The 20,416-nt window shown below is 36.0% G+C and overlaps 2 protein-coding genes across 2 annotated transcripts; both read left to right on the forward strand.

Annotated features, from left to right (window-relative positions):
- The first annotated feature begins 6,830 nt into the window (after window positions 1–6,830).
- Window positions 6,831–10,433, forward strand: LOC131395800 (olfactory receptor 5D13-like). Its single transcript, XM_058527620.1, has 2 exons — window positions 6,831–6,838; window positions 9,491–10,433. The coding sequence occupies exons 1-2, from the start codon at window positions 6,831–6,833 to the stop codon at window positions 10,431–10,433; spliced, it is 951 nt and encodes a 316-aa protein (XP_058383603.1).
- Window positions 10,434–17,798: 7,365 nt separating this feature from the next.
- On the forward strand, window positions 17,799–18,749 carry LOC131395801 (olfactory receptor 1165-like). The gene has a single exon (XM_058527622.1). The coding sequence runs from the start codon at window positions 17,799–17,801 to the stop codon at window positions 18,747–18,749; it is 951 nt and encodes a 316-aa protein (XP_058383605.1).
- Window positions 18,750–20,416: the final 1,667 nt, after the last annotated feature.

The raw sequence follows: 20,416 nt of genomic DNA on the forward strand, positions 1-20,416 counted from the left end.
TTTACAGTGATGAGGTTAAATTTATTTTTGGTGAATTCCTTCCTTTGATCTTTGATTTTGGTATGTAAGTGGTTGCTAACCTATTCCAATAAAGATTTACTATTTTTCTGAGTTTATCTACCCATTTTTCTCCTTGCTCCAAGCTTTGTATTCCCTTTCTCTTCTTTTTTTCAGGCCTGAGGGCCTTCTTGAGTATTTCTTGTAGTGGGGGTCTCATGGCCATGAACTCCCTTAGCTTTTATTTATCTCGGCGAGTTACTATTTCTCCATCATATTTGAAGGATATTTTTGCTGGATAGAGTATTCTTGGCTGAAAAATTTTGTCTTTAAGTATTTTGAATATATCATTCCTGTCTCTCCCAGCCTGTAAAGTTTCTGTTGTGAAATCTGCTGAGAGCCTGATGGGAGTTCCTTTGTACATTATTATTTTTTTTTTTTGTCTAGCTGCCCTTAATATTGTTTCTTTGTCATTGACTCTGGCTAGCCTTACCACTAGCTGGCATGGAGTGGGCCTCTACCTGTTGACATATTTAGGTGACCTGTTGGCTTCACTTACTGGTATTTCCTGCTCCTTCCCCAGATTTGGGAAATTCTCAGCTATTATTTCTTTGAATAGGCTCTCTGTTCCTCTTTCCCTCTCTTCTCACTCAGGAATACCTATAATTCTTATGTTACATTTCCTAATCAAGTCAGATATTTCTCGGAGACTTTCTTCATTTCTTTTTAATCTTAGTTCTCTCTCCTCTTCCATCCGGAGCATATCTGTATTCTTATCCTCTAAAATGCTAATTCTTTGCTCCATGTTGTCAGCTCTGTTCTTTAAAGATTCCAGATTCTCCTTTATCTCCTCCATTGTGTTCTTCATCTCCATCAGCACTGATTGGTTTTTCTTTATGATTTCAATCTCTTTTGTGAAGAAACTCCTAATCTCATTGAATTGTTTGTCTCTGTTGTCTCTTATTTGGTTGAGTGTTTTTATGGTAGCTATTTTGAAATCTCTGTCATTTAGATTATGGATTTCTGTGTCTTTAGGGTTGGTTTCTGCATGCTTGTCATTTTCCTTCTGGTCTGGTGATTCCATGTATCTTTGCATTGTGGTTCCTGTGTTGGCTTTGTTTTTGCTGATCCTGGAAATCGCTGGTTGCAATTTCCACCAGTCGCCACTGTGTAGGGGGTAAAGGGCTGTGTAATCTGAGCCCCCGTGCTCTGCTGCAGTTTTTCTCTGTGATCCGCGCAGGTCGCTGGGTCTGGTCTGGTCGGCTGAGCTGCAGGGTCTGGTTTGCGGGGAGTGGGTGGTGCTCTCTCTTTTGCCCACTGGGTCCCTGGCATGGGGGGGTTCTCATTAGCCCCTCGTTATCCACTCTCTCGGGTGCTCAGAATTTGATGGTACCCCATAGTAGTTCTGAGTCCTCTGTGTGGGAATTTTCCACTGGCTGAGAGAGCCCCAAGAGCTACAGTTTCCCCGCAGAGGCTGCCCCTCCCCCCTCTCTGGGAGCCGCGCAGACCGGGATTGTTGATCTGATGGGGAGGAAGAGTTCTCCTTACCTGTCCCCACTTCCTCCGGGGGCCCAGCACGTTCCACTCTCAGATGTCTGCAGTGTGGATCTTTCCAATCTTGCTTTTCACTGTCTAGGATTCTGTTGTTGGTCTGTGACTGTTCCTTTTGTTGTGTCTTATCAGGGGAAGAGTTTATGGGAAAGCTCACTCTGCCGTGACACTGACGTCACTCCTCTCATAACCATTTTTATTAACCATTTATTAACCATTTTAAAGTAAAAAATTCAGTGACAAAACTTTCACCATATTGTGCAACCACACCTCTACTTAGTTCCAAAATATTTTCATCATCTGAACAAAAAGTCATACCTTTTAAGCAGTCTTTCCCTCCTCCTGGGTCCTAATAATGAGCAATCTGCTTCCTGTCTCTATGTATTTACCCATGCTATGCATTTCATATAAAGGGAATCATACAACATGTGACCTTTGTGCCTGGCTTCCTTCGTTTAGCATACTGTTTTCAAAGTTCATCCACATTATAACATGTATCAGCACTTTATTCCTTTTTATGGTTAAATAAGATTCCATCATATGTATACACCACCTTCAGTGTATCCATCAATTTATTGAAGGACATCAGGTTGCTTGACCTTTTAGCTATTGTGAATAGTGCTGCTAGGAACATTCGCGTGTGAGTATTTGTCTGAGTGCCTGTTATCAATTCTATTTGGTATATACCTAGGAGTGGAATTGTTGGGTACCTGGAGTTAGCCAGACTCTGAGGTTTAAGGGCACAACATCTAATACTACACTTGCTTCTGACACAAATTGCAAGTCTGAGGAATTCCCAAAATCACTCCTAGGTACGCTAATTTCCTAGAAATTTCAAACAATTCACCAAAAACTATACTCATAGTTATGGTTTATCACAAGATAAGGATACCATTCAATAACTCAAGGGAAGAGACATATTGGACAGAGTCTAAGTGGGGAACAAGAGAGAAACTTCCATTGTCCTCAGGATACGTTATCATCCTAGCATTAACATTGTACAATACACATGGATTATTGCCAACCAGGGAAGTTCACACAAGCCTTGGTGTTCAGTTTTTATTAGGACTCTATTACATAACCTTGATCAATTGATTGATTGCCCAAATGGTTGATCTCAGCCTCCAGGTTGACTGATATGCCATACATAGAAGCCTCCACCCTAAATCACATGGTTAATCTTTCTGGTCTGGGCAGCCCCTGCCTTAAGATTGTCTAACATGGCCAGCCCTGCCTTGATATCAGGTGTGGCCAGTCTCCGTCCCTAAACAGACACTACTACCAGGTAGACATAATTACCTCCCAGAAACTGAGGGCAAAAGCCAACTTCTCTTTGTGCAAGGCAAAAATGTTTTACTATGCATTGGGTCTAATAGTAATTCTATATTTATCTATATTAGGAGCAACAACACTGATTTCCACAGTGTCTGAACCATTTTGCATTCCCACCAGAAATGTATGACAGTTCCAGTTGCTCCACATCCTTGCCAACACTTGCCATTATATGTTTTCTTTTCTTTTTTTAGTTAGAGTCACCCCAGTGGGTATGAAGTGATATCTCATTATGATATTGATTTGCGTTTTCCTAAAACCAAAGATGTTGAGCTTATTTTCATGTGCTTGTTAGACATTTGTAAACCTTGTTATATATCTCGTTTGACTTTTTGTTGTTGAATTCTAAGAGTCCTATATATATTCTGGATATTGGACTATTATCAGATATATGATTTACAAATCTTTTCTCCTATTTGTAGGCTTTTTATTCACCTTTTTGATAATGCTTTTTGATGTACAAATGTTTTAAATTTTGTGAAGTCCAATTTATCTATTCTTTATTTTGTTGCTTATACTTTTGTTTTCATATCTAAGAATCCATCGCCAAATCCCAGGACTTGAAAATTTACTCCTGTTTTTCTTCTAAGGGTTTTATAGTTTTTGCTTTTATGTTTAGGTATTTGTTCTGTCAATGCAATTTACCAATAACAATTCTATAGATAGGAGAGATAAAGTAAGTTGTTTTTTACTGAGGAGGATTAGCCCTGAAGCTAACATTTGTGCCAATCTTCCTCTATTTTGTATATGGGATGCTGCCACAGCGTGGCTTGATGAGCAGTCTGTAGATCCGCACCTGGGATCTGAACCTGTGAACCCTAGGCTGCCGAAGCGGAGCACGTGAACTTAACCACTACACCACCAGGCCAGCCCCCGAGGTGAGTTTTTTTGAGCAAAGCTGAGGATTATAGCCCAGGAAGGCACTCTCCACAAAGGAAGAAAGTATTCCAGAGAAGCATGGTTTTCAGTACAGTTTTATACCTTTTTAGAACAAAGAATATACATTAAACATGTCCAGGATACATATTCATCAACGTTTCAAAGAGGTATTCTGTTGCAAATTGATGTTTGCAACATCAATGTCCCTGATGTCTGGGAAAGGGAACTTATCCTTAAGAGTACTGATACAGGTGTTATGGATACTGGCATTGTAGGAGGGGAAGTATGCATTCTTATTTTCAAAGAGTGCATTCTTTTACTTTAACTGTTAAAGCAGATGTACAATGTATGTTTGATAGGCCATAAGTCAGGCTTCTATAGTTCAAGCTCAATAAGTTTTAAACCAGAATAGCCGACCCATATACCTCAATATGTGGAAGTGTCTTGTCAGTTCCATTTTGAGTTAATTATTGTATATGATATGATGTAGGTGTCTATCCTCCTTATTTTACATGTGAATATCCAGTTGTCCAGGAACCATTTATTGAAGAAACTATCTTTCCCCATTGACTGTTCTGGGTACCCTGTTGAAAATCAATGCTCCATGGAAACACGGGTTTATTTCTAGATTTTCAATTCTACTCTCTTAGTTGATATATTTATCCTTTTCCTAGTAGTACACTGTAGCTTTGTGGTTAAGTTGCAAAATCAGGAATTGTGAGTCCCCCAAATTTGTTCTCTTTCAAGGTTGTTTTAGCTATTCAGGCCCCTTGGAATTCTTTATGAATTTGAGGATCAGTTTCTATTTCCACAAAATTACCTTTGGAATTTTTGTAAGGACTGCATTGCAACTATACATAACTTGTGGTAGGATTGCCAACTTAACAATATTAAATCTTCCAAGCTATTGCAGGGGAGGCAAAACTGTACCTCTATTCATTTTAATTTTTTAGCTGGGGCTTTTTAACAAAAAGGTAGATTAACAGGAGAGAAACAAACAATTAATGCATGCAGTGCACATCACATGTGAGAAAACTCAACATAGAGAAGCTTAAACGCAGGCCCTAGAACTGTAGCTTAGGTAGCATCTTCAAGAACAATACATTTAGAAGAAATGACAGGACAAAGGAAAGCAGTTTTAGGCTTCGCAGGGTGGTAAAATGTAGGAAGGTAAATACATGGATGGAAACCAATGGAGTAAGGTTAGTTCGCAGATTCTTTCGGTGCCTTTGAGCTGGTGAGAGTCTGTCTCCAGTAATGGAGAATTTATATCCTGCCTTTAGGCTGAAGCAGGGAGAGAGCAGGGAGCAGTAGAGAGAGCTTTTCCTGCATTTGCTGCTTCCTGCTTGCCTTCAGCTCAAAATAATTTTTATGTCAAAGGGGCATGTTTTAGGATAACATATTCTAGTTTCCTTCACTATGAACACACACTATCTTTTCATTTACTTAGATGTTCTCTCATTTGTTTCAGCAGTGTTTTGTAGTTTTCAGTGTACAAGTCCTTCATCTCACAGTTAAACCTGTCTCTAGATATTTCATTCTGTTAGATGCTACTTAAATGGAATTATCTTCTTAATTTCCTTAAAAGATTGCTCATCTCTGCCTTATAGAAACACAACTGATTTTTGTATGCTTATTTTGTACCAGGAAATTTGTTTATTAGTGCTAGCAGTTTTTTGTTGTTAATTCTTTGGGAGATATAGATATAGATACAGATATATCCCATGAATAGAGATAGTTTAACTTCTTTCCAACTTGGATGCCTTTTATTTATTTTTATAGCCAAATTACACTGGCTGGAACTTCCAGTACAAAATGGCCAACGGTGGTGAAATCTGAATCCTTGCCCTCTTCCTCATCTTAGTAGAAAATTTTCAATCTTTAACTATTTTATATGCTACCTGTGGATTTTTCATAAATGGCCTTTATTTGCTTCATAATAGTCTTTATTAGGTTTAGAAAGATCCCTACTAGTACTAGTTTTCTGAATGTTTTTATCATGAATGAGTGTTTGAATTTGTCACATGCCTTTTCTCTGTGGATTGATATGATCATGTGGTTTTATTCCTTTGTTCTATTAATGTTGTATACTGCACTGATTGGTTGTCGTATGTTGAATCAGACTTGTATTCCTGGAAAAATCTCACCAGTTCATGTTAAATAATCCTTTTAGTATGTTGTCAGATTCAATTTGCTGGTCTTTTGTTAAGGATTCTACCAAACATTTCAAGAAGCATTAACATCAATCCTTCTTAAACTCTTCCAAAAAGTAGAGGGAAAACTTCCAAACTAATTTTATAAGCCCAGCATTATGAGCCCAGGCCAATGTCCCTGATGAACATAGATCCATATCACTTTTTATCTGTAGTTCCTCAGGTGTACTGTTTCTGAGACTGCTGACTATGTCTTGACCTTGATTTCCCTCTGTGCCATGTGAGGTCAGCTTCAATGAGATCCAGCTTTTCTAAAGAGGTATTTACAGAATTATTCCATGATTGCCTCTTCTTCACTTACAAAAGAGAATCATAAACTCAGAAGCACCATAGTGATGGTGAGCCACAAGTTGGGAGAAACCGGAGCCCCTGTAACACTCTAAGGAGCAGAGCTGTCAGTGTGCAGGAACGCATGTGGCCTTGCTCTAGTGAGAAATATCATCTACTGCATCAAGCCACTGGGAAGTCTGATTTGTCTGTAAAAGCATCATGGATAGATTTACCAAAATTAGTGAATACATCATCCTTTCTATAACTTGGTATTTTTAGAAAACATGTAATCCAAAATTGTTTTCCAGATTCACTAGTAAGTATGAACATCTGAGAGCACTGTACTGCATTTAAAAGGCCAATGCAAATTGTTTTCTATTAATAAAACCCAGTGTAAATAGAAAATGGTGTACAATATATTACTAATTAACAAACAAAAAATAAACAATGTGACATTGTTTAGGCAGCTCTACATTTAGAAACATAGGAACACAAATATACCTTCATAAGAAATTAGAAAAATCAATTCAGCATGAATTAGTAATTGTTCTCTCTAGCTATTATCTTATGGATGTTTTTTTCCCTTGTATGATTTTGTTTTATACATCCATGTAAAGTTAAGATATATACAGTCTTGTTTATTTTTCTTAATATTAATTGAGTACAGTTGATAATACAAATGCCCCAGGAGGTCTTAGGAAAATAATATACAGCTAAGATATCACATGGGACAGTGTTACATCTGATTACTCAAATTGCAGTCTGCAAAGCAATACCTCAGTGATAGTCTCTAGTCCCCACATCCCTAAGGTCTTGATTCATATATTTGTAACACAGTTCGGTGCTAGAATTTGGTTCTAAGGTGTGATCTTATCTCTGGTATCTCTAAGTTTTCCTAGTAGCTTGGAAAAGAAGTAACTCATAGCAAACATTTAATGAAATATTCTGTGGAATCCTACTACTCTTTTCAGACCTGTTTCTATTAATTAAATGCCAAGCAGGAACACTCCTGGAGTTCATTAACCTTAGCAAAAATTTCTTCAGTAAATGACTCACTCAAGTGCTTCTGTACTTAGGTGAGTTGATTCAATTTTCTTTTGTTTTACTTTAGAAGGAAAATATGGAGTCCCGGTAGTCTTTGCAGTAGACAAACACGTGTGTAGAACTAAGTGCCCACAAATCCACTTAGTTTGGCTAGGAGAGGGTTGATGGTATTATATTCTGATTCCTTATTTCTTTCAAATGATATTCATCCTAATTTTCTCATTGGGTTCCCAGAATGTAGCCAGCAATGAAATAAAAATTTTGGCAAATAGAGAATAATAAAAAAAATGGGCCCTGTCTTCACATTTCTTTTAATCTCTGAGGAAGGAAGTGCCAATAACAACCATGTTTGTAAATGATACGATACAACATACAGTAATTGTGAGTTATAAATATTAATGTTTCTATGTATAAAAAGGAGAAGAAACAATGAGCAATGGTGGTAATAGTAGGTAGTAAAATAAAGCATTACAAGAATGACAATAAAATGGGAAAAGAAATTATATGCAAATAACCATGTGCTATGTAACAGAGCTTGATAAATCCACTATGACTGAAAAAGAATGTAAGTGGTAATGAGGTTGAATTTATAGATACAAGAATTGTTAGAACAGCCAGACTGAACAATGTAAATTTCATTTATTAGCTAATAAAAAGTATTTGGAATCTTAAAAGTCATTGGCTGTTAGGTTAAATTAATCGTGGAGAATTATTCTTGTAATGTTGCATAGAATATTTTAAATTGAAGGACTGTGACTGAAAAACGTGGCCATAATCTAGTTTTCCAGTGCTAAAACCTTATTAAGAATTTTTACATAAGAGAGATCTGTCATGGGATTGGTTTTTCGAAGATATCTTTCCTACAGGCAGAAACATGTAGGAATCAAAGTAAGCTATAATGTAATGAAAAAACCCATAGGAAAATGGGGAACACTTATTTTGCATTTTTGATGAAGTGCCCAAAGAAATCCTAAAGTATTCCTGTTGTGTGGGTTCTGTAGGAAAGAATTTCTACATTGTACTCCCAAACTTCACTGACTGTGATAGCTGTCCGTGCTTGGGCCTGATATTCATAACCAAATAAGATTTTTGAAATGATGCCGATTACTCATAAATCCAATAAATAAGAAAGCTGATTAGCTACTGTGCATCACATGATGTCTTATAGCTTTTAAATTCATTACCAAAGTACCTACTTCCTTTCTAGTGACTTAAATTTTATATTATTACTATGCTTATTTTACTGTTGAGGAAATACATAGTGGCATCAAGTAATATTCAAGAAATATTATGGTGTCCTATTTAAGATGGGTCTCTATCCTGACACTGATCCTTGGAAAAGCTTTAAACTTAATTCAAAATCACAGAATGTGTTTTTCCTGCAGTCTGAAATTTGCACATACTGTCCAGTTCTTCCGTAGTGCTTACTGTTTGTCATGTACCCGACTTCCAAAGTTTACTACATTGGAAAATGAAGACTTTTGTGTCCAATATTTTTTCAACTATTATCAGTGCAGACACAGCATATATTTTGCTGTGAACACCTCCTGATGAATAATATAATATTCCATGCATAACAACATTTAAATATTTTCAAAATTAGTTCAACATGAGTGAAAAGATTAGACTACTTCTACAGCACAGAGTGTGTTGAGATTATTGTGTTACTAGGAGTAAGAAGAGCACTGAAAAGAATATAGAACAACCAAGAAACTATTAAACTGATCATTTGGTAACAATGTTAGCATTTTAAAAATTTTTAACAGATATCAGTTAATTGTCTCACAGCTTAAGAGGTGAGGCAGGGAAGAAACTACAGAAACTCATGATATGTATTACCTCCAATACAATTATTTTTACTAAGCTCAGATTCAGTAGAGTTAGATCCACCCTTCCCATGACATCAGCTTTCCATGAAGAAACTAATTTTTATTATTTGAAATATAGTGGCATCTACTCTGTTTTTCATTCTTCCTGTCTTAATTTTGTTTTTGGTTATTCCACTCACACAAAATTCTTATTCACTGTGTAATCATCACATAAATGAAGACTACCTTTGAAATAATATAACAGTGGAAGTATAGCATTTTCAGCAACACTCTTAATAGAGACTCACTGAGCCTCTCGACATTTCTTCTATTCTTTTATCTATTTCAAATTTTGGCTCTTACTTCTCTGGATCATCTTTCATATTTTGCCCACAGGAACCAAGAAAACCGGAGTGGTGGAGTCACCTTTGTTCTCTTGGGCTTCTCAGAATATCCAGAACTCCAGGTGCCCCTGTTCCTGGTGTTCCTGACCATCTACACAGTCACTGTACTGGGGAACCTGGGCATGATCGTGATAATCAAGATCGATCCCAAACTCCATACCCCCATGTACTTTTTTCTCAGCCACTTATCTTTTGTTGATTTCTGTTATGCTACAGCAGTCATACCCAAATTATTAAAAAACTTGGTTGTGGAAGACAGAACCATCTCCTTCACAGGGTGCATCATGCAGTTCTTCTTTGCATGCATACTTGTGGTGACAGAAACGTTCATGTTGGCAGTGATGGCATATGACCGATTTGTGGCAGTTTGTAACCCTCTTCTCTACACAGTTGTAATGTCTCAGAAGCTTTGTTCCTCGTTGGTGGGTGCTTCATACTCTTGGGGTATAGCCTGTTCTTTAATATACACATACTTTTTGTTGACATTATCCTTTTGTGAAAGTAACTTCATAAATAACTTTGGCTGTGAGCACACCGCCATTGTTGCTGCTTCCTGTTCTGATCCATATATTAACCAGAAGATCATTTTAGTCTCTGCCACATTCAATGAAATAAGCAGCCTGATGATCATTCTTACTTCCTATGTTTTCATTTTTATCACTGTCATGAAGATGCCTTCAACTGAGGGGCGCCACAAAGCCTTCTCCACATATGCCTCCCACCTAACCACCATTACTATTTTCCATGGAAGCATCCTTTTTCTCTACTGTGTTCCTAACTCCAAAAGTTCATGGCTCAGGGTCAAGGTAGCCTCTGTCTTTTACACAGTGGTCATCCCCATGCTGAACCCACTGATCTACAGCCTCAGGAACAAAGATGTGAAAGATACAGTCAACAAGTTAATCAATACTAAATTCTTGTGTAATAAAATGTAAAGAGAGAAATATTCATTATTTCATTTTGAGGTTACTGGTAAGAGTTTTTCAATAACAAAACAGTACATGAATCTACGGTAAGCTTGTAACTGACAGTCCAATATATGGTCCCTCTAATGTTTAGTAAAATAATTTTAACATTACTAATAATGTTAGGGGTAAAAGTTTAGACTACTTAAACTAAGTTTTTGATTCAGAAATTGGAATATAAAGGTCTCTGTGTTAGTACACATGATTGTCTGATTGCCCAGGACAGATTTAAGTTCAATTTAAGTCACGTGGGATCTTTGAGATGATCTGAAGGGTTCTAGCTTACAGTGGGGAAGTTTACTTCTTCATATAAAAGTAGTACATTAAGAGCTGTTCGACATAAAACCCTAAATATCTAAAAATGATTTTATTTAGTTCCATAAGAACTACATTAGTGCTGAAAGTTTCACAGACAAGCAAAAGTAAATAAGAAATATATCTCCCTTATAAAGTCCAGAATATGGTGTAGTTAAATCATAATTGGCAGTATAACCAAATATATAATATTTTCTTTCTATGTACTAGCAGAAGAAAATGATACACATTTTGGAAATGTGCCCATCACGTTGGATTTCCATTCATGTCAATGTGGTTGTATAATTTTTAATTTATTTTAAGGAAATTTTATTGATATAATTTTAGATTTATTTTAAGTTGTAATAAATAATATAGACAGACTCCAGTGTCTTTTACTCAGTTTTCCCCATGATAGTACAATACAGCAACCAGTATATATAATACAATGCATAGATCTTATTCAGGCACTAATGATTTATAGACAGAAAGCAAACAATCATGAACTCCAGGGGGATGCAACAATGACAATCATTTTGAATCAGTCACTTGGTTGAGGTAGCTCTACTGATACCAACTGGGTCACTTGAGTGTCAAGACTGAACTAATCAGATGAACTAACCTTCAATCTACAGGCCTGTTTGTATGTCGTCTTCGTTGGACCATTTGGCTAATGGTCTATGTTGAATGTTGAGTCTCAATAAAATAGGCCCAACAACAAAAGCATATTTCAAGCCCCTGTTTGGGTCTCATCTATTAATATTTTCTGAATCAAAGCAAAACACACTGCTAAGTCCAAAATCAAAGTGTGAGAAAGTCATCTACCTCCTTTAGAACCGTAAAATTACAAGTCAGTGGTCAGGGGCATAGAGAGAAGTGTAGAAGTTAGCTCAAACTCTACTGAAGGTTGACTAAAACATTTACCTCAAGGAACACATGCTTTCTTGATAATGCCAGGTAACTCGATGGCAGGTAATGATAAGCCATGACTGGGACAGGTTTTACCAAAGTTTTCTAATAACTGATAGGGCATTGCATTGCTTTAAGCAAATGACAGGTTGAGATTAAACATAAGAACTTATCTTTTCTACGTGGGTCTTACTAATCATGATGAAGGTTTACAAGCAGAGAGTAGAGCGATATCCATGTGTTATGGTTCTAATTCAACCCATTAAATGTTACTTGTTTCTTCCCATGATTTAGAGTTTTATTTCCGTATGGAAATTGAATGCTCTTTACCAGAATGCTTTACATCAAATCATGTGTCTTATGTAACTTACTTTTTAGGGACATACAGCAACATTCTCAACACATATATTGTATAGCAATAGTAACAAAGGATTTACTTTAATTTTTAGTTGTTTATCAACCGGGGGACATAAGTAACTGTCCCTATCAGGTACTATAAAAATCTGTGTGTGCGCGTGTGTGTATGTGTGTGTGTAGTTTAGTAAAGATCTTTTTAAAAATACAAAAAGGATTTAGGAAGTTTGAGCATGCATCATGCCACATTTGGTATATTCAGTAAGTTTTCTAGGATAAAAATTAAAATATAATTTTCTTAAATATTTATTTCAAAGTTAAGTAACTTGTAATCTGGTACTCTAATTTTCTGTCTTTTAGTGGAAAATAAAACAGAAGCAAAAAAGTGTGAATAGTTGCAAAATCCTTGTAGAACAGGATGTTCGTTTATTTTGGTAACCACTCTTGAATGAGTAATTAAATTACATGAGGTAATGCAAAAATTTTTTTAAAAAATCTATGGATTCTTCTTTTACAATTTTGGCTGTAGTACGTATAAATGTGACTGTTTTTCCTTGAAGGCCTGTGTCAGGATAGGTCAATATTTAACACCACTTTCTTTCTTTCCTGATCTGTGTCCTGGAAGAGTAGGTGCAAGAATCACACAGATGGATTTAAAATATCAGCACTATGACCCCTATGGCCGAACTGAAGAATACAGCTGGGTCTATAGCCAAGATGGGGATAAATTACACATCCCCACTCTCCCAAACCTAGCTGAAGGAATGCATATTCAGGATGTAACAAACAATAAGCCTAAATAGTTGAATGTAAAAATATGTACAGTAAAATGTTAAATGTGTTTCTATATAAATACATGTGCCAACACTTAAGCAAAATAAAGAGACTAAAAAGCATCTCATATCAACTATAATTATGGAGTCATTGGAATAGATGTGACTATAATTTTTCATGATTTTAAGAATTATAGCCTCTATACAGAAGTAAAGTATTTTTTAAGACATAAAGACCCACATGTTAATGATTTAGAAGAAATTATATTCCAAGTTGCAGAAGAGGAAGTTTCCCCTAATTATTTTGTTTGTAGCTCATGATAACAAGCTCTGTCAGGAGTCTCCAGGGCCTGTGTCCCCAGGGTCAGGTAGTTAGATACAAAACAAACAACACGACCATGGAGTATAGTTTCCAGGTTTGTCTATTCCTCAAGGACATCTCTATGCCTCCTCTAAAATTTCTTGACAGAGGCAAAAATGACATTTATTAGTATCTTCATTAAGTCATATCTTGCAAGAACTACCAACTGTCTGACTAAAGGACTGGAAAAATTTAAACGAAAATTTCTGTTTTGAAACAGAATATGTATGCAGCTTATTAATACTAGCAAGGAGGACCTCAAGAAAAAATACATCAGGAATATATGGCTTTTGGTGAGTTGATTCTACATAGGGTCGTCTTTTCATTCTGAAGTAAGGGATCTTGGAATCTAGCAAATTTTTGACAGGAAAAATCTATATGAGCTAACAGCAATATCCACTGGCTAGTGGTTATAATCAACAACCTAAATTCTACTTTTATTCTTCCCAGGACCATTGTCCTGAGCTTGAAAATATGTCTATGTTAAGCACATCAGGGGTCACGGAAGAAATGTTAAGTATAAGTCTTGTCCTAAAGGAGTGATATTCTTCAGGGAAAAAGCTAACACCATCCCCCCGACACACACACACCCATATGCACATAGACATACGCATACCCATAAAAATAGCAAGGTTTGCCAGACCAGACATGCTGTGATGATATGTGGGAAAGGAAATAGAGTAAGAGAAAAGACCTTTAGATTAACCAGCAATGTTCTCCTGGAAGAGCTGTGTAGTAACTGTGAAGTGATGACACTGTGAGAGAACAAGGGGAGAGGTGCCATTTCAGAGGCATACACAGTGGAAGATTAGAAGATAGAAATGACTTGTTTTTGTACAATAAGGATTTAAAACACCGTGTGAATGAAGTATTGAGGTGACAAAAGGATGTGGTTATACAGTTCCTAGAAATATAGAAATCCAGGCTAATGAGTTTCAATTTGATTCCTTTAGTATAAAATGCCTTCCAAAACCTCTGCACTATTGCATTCCAGGCTAAGGGAGAGTCCACAAAAGTTAATCTTGCAGATTGAACTGTAGTGTGGCAGCATAGTTAGAAATCTTATACCCAGAAGAGTAGATAGTTGATCACAGTGGAAATGAAGAGTGAGGTATATTTTGAATATGTCTCTTTCTTCGTTTTTCCTTGATTGCCTTTTCCACAATCAAAGATAGATAGGAGATGGCAAAAAGAGAGTCAGAAAGAACCAGATGGAGTTAGCAAAGGAAGGGACCATGAAGATTGTATATCAGTGGATTAGAAATGGATACAATTGTGAGTCCCAGACTGAGTGAAAAATCTGAAATTAAAAGGAGTTCAGGACATAAAACCCTTTTTAAAATGACTTTCCAAATTTGTTTTGCCAACTTTTTCAAAACTTGAAACTGATGCTATTGTTTTGGAGAACAACAGCATTAAAATATCATGGTGGAATGGAGCTGATATTTGTGGACACTTTAGCTAAATGTAGATTTTGTTCTCAGATAATTTAAAGTCAAACCTTATTTAAGATGTTCATGGTAATATTAAATGACCTAGCATAGTGTTATTATCCACATTTCATAGATGATAAAATTGAGGCTCTTAAAATCAAACAATTTACCAAAGCTAGATATATAATAAATGAAAAAGGGTGAATCTGAACTAATGAGAACTGTTCCCTTAAGTCCACGTTCTTTACAAAATGGCAGGATGTGATGGTGCCTTTTCTCCATCCATTCAAATTAGTCTCTTCTCTGAATGAGAAGAAAAAAAAAAGGCTGATATTTGAGTTTTATAAGAAAAGTTTATGACAAGAAAAAATAAATGGGATGTTTATTTTCCTTTTTCCAAGCTGTGAACAAAGATGCAATTTATTCATTTAACCTCAGTCTTACACTCAGGTACCAAGCTAAGTTAGTTAAAAACAATACCCTAACAACTTTGATAAAATTATCACCATAATGTTATCTTAACAATTATTATCTTCTTAATGCATTTTTAGTACCTGTTTTATTTTTAAACTAATAAATATACAATGTAGCCTGCCCCTCGAATGATTGTGAGATGGGTGAGGAAGTGTCACGTTCATTGTGAGTGACCTTGAACTCTTCTAGGTTGTTAAGACTCCTCGTAACTCTTTTACTTCAAGTTTGTGTTGAGCACAACATGTTGAACAGAACATGTGTGCTCTTCAAAAGTGTAGGTGAAAGAATATTTATCAAAAATTTAACAAATACCCCAAATAGTAATAGAATGGAATGGGCACTGATGATTGGTAATATTGATGGAAACTGAAGAAACAGCAAAGGCCTTTCAGGCAGACAGAGTGTCCTGAGTCAAGACAAGAAACAGTGTGGTTAGCAGTGAAGCCAATCAGAATGGAAGATCATGCAGGCGGCAAGAGGAGAATAAAAGAATCAAACAATGTATGAAATTTAATAATAAATGCACAGTCCTCAACTCTGGCTGAAAACTGCAACTGCACATGCATGGGATTTGTTGCTTACTGGTAAATCATGGACAAAGCTTGGCAAGGCAGTAAATTGACCTCACACTCAAATACTTGACGACGAGTGCTCAGTTAGGCATTGTTAGGTATGTAGCAAGTCAAAACAGATTGCTGAGTTCATTATCTCTTAGCCTGGCAGGATATTCTTAAGAAGATATGTTCAGTTCTAGCTTCAGTATCACCTCAGAGGGGTCAATGGTATACACAGAACATTGAGTAGACTTTCTGGAGTATTTAGAAATCAGTGTGAGGAAGAAAATGGAGAACAGACATGTACATAAAACCAATGCTAAAAATATGTACCTAGAGAAAAAGAGCAAGAGATTCATTTTAAATGTCTTCACATATTTGAAGGTCTATAATGTAAAAGGGCATTATATTTAATTTCTGTAAACTCCGGAGATAGATTTAGATCCATTTGGACCTGGAAAGTACCAGAAAATACAATAGGAAGAATACTGGTTAACAGAAATTTTCCAACATAGAATTCACTGTAATGGTTATTGCTTTGGGAAGGTGAACTAACATTTTGAAGAGGGATCATCAGCTGTGAGGACAGGAGCATTAACGTAAGGAAAGGGCAGCAGAAGTATTGCTAATGAAGACTGAACACAAGGTATGTGAAAATATTGAGGAATTCTCTGCTTTTTAACTGTACTATCAGTTTTGGTACAGTTGTCTTAATCTTGTTTTAGAATCTTTAGCAAAGATCTACTTAGTTTCTATTCTAGATCTAACAATTCCAGGGATTCTTTGCTAATCGAAATTCTAGAACCTTTACTGATATAATGGACTCATCTAGCTTGCTTTCTTTTCTACTTTCTAGTAGCAGATTGTATCTCAAAACTCTTAACTTGCACGGATGTGACCCAATAAAAGTAATCTAAGTTCCTGAATTTAGAGAAGACTTTTTATCAATACATGTGACTAAATACACGCAGTTCACAGAAGATCAATCCTATCTTCTAAGTGGTGGGGAATATAGCTGCACAGCTGAGGCTCTGAGCCTGGGATTAGTGGGACATTTGATGACAGGTTGTTGCTTGTTACAAGAAAAGCTAAAAGTGGTGCCAGTTCACAGGTGGGTTCAAGATGGCAGCATCATATTCATTGCATCTCCATATTCATTTCTAAAATCAATTTTTGGGGGTTCAATAGTGAAATTTCTAATATTCAAACTCCTGTTGGCTTACAAAAATAAAATATCTATATTTTTTAATCTTACACATTTTTTCATTCCTCATTGGCCACCACACCTAAGTTTGCCACATCAGAAAAAGGGTTGTGGTTATTGTTGTAAAATATGTTTCTTTTTAGTACCATTTTTTCTGTGTTTTATAATCACTGTAAATAAGCAGATTTTTTTTCCTTTTTAATGCACTATGCACTACAAACAGACTGCATAACCAACAGAAGATAGTCAATGTGAAACTTTCAAGAACATCTCCAAAACACTTCCTCAGAAGACAGTTTTAAATCATTGAGCATTTAGGGCCTCATAAATGACCATATGGTGGGCATGTAATTGAGAGAACATAGTTATCAGTGGAATTTTTCCCCAGAACACTTAAAGGTCTTAAGTAGATGTTCTACGTCCTTGATTATGGGATATACCTGGAATATGTAAACATTCAATATATCAGTACAGAATTGTGAATGTCTGATGATACATTTTTCCCCAAAGAAATTAACTATTTTTTTATGTATTAAAAGTGTTTAATTTCCAAGCCACTTCTGCCATGATCATATGACTACTTTGATGTACTCGATGTTTTTCTGATTTTGCTCTGTCTCCTTTGTTCTCATGCTATTATATTTTAACATGGGGTATTCAATGCTGTAAGTACCACACACATTCAAAGATAAAATATAAAATAATGTTATTGATAAGTAACATTTTTTTTTTCCAGATGACAAAACCAAAGTACTGAAAGACAAAGCTAATTGTCCTTAATCAAAAAGTCAGTAAGTTTTCAAGTGGGAGTCTAAAGGGGAGCAGAGCACTCAAGAGTGCATGCTGACCGCATTGCCTTCACTAGTTTACACTGCTCTGTGCTGGGTTCCTCTTACCCCACCTTCTCTAGATCTGCTGCTCAATTTTCTTTTTTTTCTCCTTTATTTACTCAATTTTTTTTTTTTTTAAATCAAGAGTCATGATACTGGATGAGGGAAAGCAGAGCTCTGTGAGCACGTTCATCCTGCTGGGCTTCTCAGAATACCCACACCTCCAAGCACCCCTCTTCCTGGTTTTCTTGACCATCTACACAGTCACTGTGGTGGGGAACCTGGGCATAATTGTGGTCACAAGGATCAATCCCAAACTCCACACCCCCATGGACTTTTTTCTCAGCCATCTATCCTTTCTGGATATTTGTTATTCCAGTGTATTCACACCCAAACTGCTAGAAATCTTTGTTGTGGAAGACAGAATTATCTCCTTCAAAGGATGCATGGCACAATTTTTCTTTGGCTGTGCATTTGTGATTACAGAAATGTTCATGTTGGCAGTGATGGCCTATGACCAGTTTGTGGCTGTTACTAACCCTCGTCTCTACGCGGTTGCTATGTCTCATAAACTCTGCACCCTCCTTGTAGCTGGAACCTACATACGTGGTGGAATATGTTCCTTGACAATCACATACTCTCTTTTGGATCTATCCTTCTGTGGTTCTAATATCATAAATCACTTTGGCTGTGAGTATTCTGTTGTCCTCTCTTTATCCTGTTTTGACTCCTACTTCAGTCTGATGACATGTTTAGTCATTTCCATATTCACTGAGGCTTGTAGCCTCCTGATTATCCTCTCCTCCTATGTTGTCATAGTTGTCACAATCATCAAGATGCCTTCCACTGGTGGACTCCGAAAAGCCTTCTCCACCTGTGCTTCCCACCTGACTGCCATCACCATTTTCCATGGGATCATCCTTCTTCTCTACCGTGTGCCCAACTCCAAAAGCTCATGGCTCCTGGTCAAAGTGGCCACTGTGTTTTTTACAGTCATGATCCCCATGCTGAACCCCTTTATCTACAGCCTTAGGAACAAAGATGTGAAAGAGGCTGTCAGGAGCTTAATCAACTCCAAACTGCTTTCTCACTCAATGTAATTCAAAGAAGTATGTATTTATGTTCTACTTATGTCCAAAATTTTTCATATGTATTGCTGATGATAGTTTACGTTTATTTTAAGTAGATATATGACTATGTTTTAAATCAATTAAATATTGCACTTTCCATGTTTTTCGGTGGTGAGGCCACTTGGAAGTAGTATAGAGTAACCTATTCTGATGCACTTCATCTCAGCTGCTTTCGGAAAGAAATACATTTCAAAATCGCCCAGTTAGACATTATGGAAGCCAGAATGATGAAGAAGGGATATATGTTTAGAGACTTATTACTTAAGTTATAATTTAAGTTTTGCTTTATAAAAGTACTGCAAAAATACGGATGATAACTGCCTTTACTGGATCTGCACTCAGGTTCTCATAAGCAAATCTCTTGACTCGGAAAGTTCTATAAAACAGAACGTTTTGTTCCCTTTAAAACTTCATTTCAAGTAAAATGAGGATCTGGGAGTTTGTATTATGAGAAATATTATCTGACTTTAAGTGGGCAGATGCTGAAAATATTAACTACTCTCTACTTGGATCACTCATTTTTTGAGTATCAATGTAATATATTACAGTTCAATACAAGGTGTTGAAAATAATACTGAATATTAAAGAAAAGTTCAATTTATTTCTAACTAGACCTATATCCATTACTCATTGATAAAAAGACCAAGATTAAGAAAATATACTTTTTGATCATCCATTCTCAACAGTAAACTTTTCCCACCTATCAATTTTCTTTACTGAGTTGCTTAAGCAAAGGAAAGAAGGCATTATTTATTTTGATTTATTATTCTGTAACCTCTCTCAAATATCTGTCAGTAAGTTATGTTGTTTCTTTCTCCAAAATGGAATTATGTCTTCACATCTCTGCTTTCTGAATCATCATTGTCATTAAGTTGGTTTTTAGCAGTTAATATCAAATTAATATGCTTTCCATATTTCTTAAGCTTGTATAAGGCATGAATCTCAGATCATCGATAGCGATTTTTTAAAAATATAAAATCAATTTGTTTTACTCCCCAGGTTGGAACTGTGAAAGAATTTTTATTACGTTTATGATTTTCATCTAACTCTTTGCAAAATGTAGCATCTGCTTAGTTCTCTGGTTCCATCATTTTAAATTTAAAACATACTGAAACATGTTTTTGAAACAAACACCCATGTAACTCCCAAGTAGATCAAGCCAGAGAACATTACCAGTATCCCAGAGTCAATTTTTGGCCCTTTCCTCCCACTCTCAGCAAGAGCCAAAAGCATGACTTTTATCATAATGATGCAGTTGCTTTTCTATATAGATTCAATTTCTAACTATTTCTAACTCTCAAAAATACAAATTAATATTCCTTCTTTTAAGACTTTATGTAAAGGAAATTGTGCATTATGTATTTCATATATGTGACTTTTATAAATGCATAATATATTTTACAAATCATTCATGTTGTTCCACCTATTTACAGTTTATTCAATTTTGCTTCTATTACATATATTATAATTATTTCAGATTTTTTCTTTATTCCAGTCTACTATGATGGATATTTGGAATGTTTCAATTTTCGGGCACATGTATCATCACACTGCACAGAATAACTCATTAGAATGAGGATTATACCCAGAAGTATCATGCATTTATTTAGTTCTTAATTATTCAAAGTGATTTTATC

Source organism: Diceros bicornis, chromosome 31 (genome assembly GCF_020826845.1).
Source record: "Diceros bicornis minor isolate mBicDic1 chromosome 31, mDicBic1.mat.cur, whole genome shotgun sequence".
NCBI classification, from domain to species: Eukaryota; Metazoa; Chordata; class Mammalia; order Perissodactyla; family Rhinocerotidae; genus Diceros; species Diceros bicornis.

Bases quoted from the DNA above. Each gene is read 5' to 3' on its own strand.
- LOC131395801 (XM_058527622.1), top strand. From the start codon at position 17,799: ATGATACTGGATGAGGGAAAGCAGAGCTCTGTGAGCACGTTCATCCTG.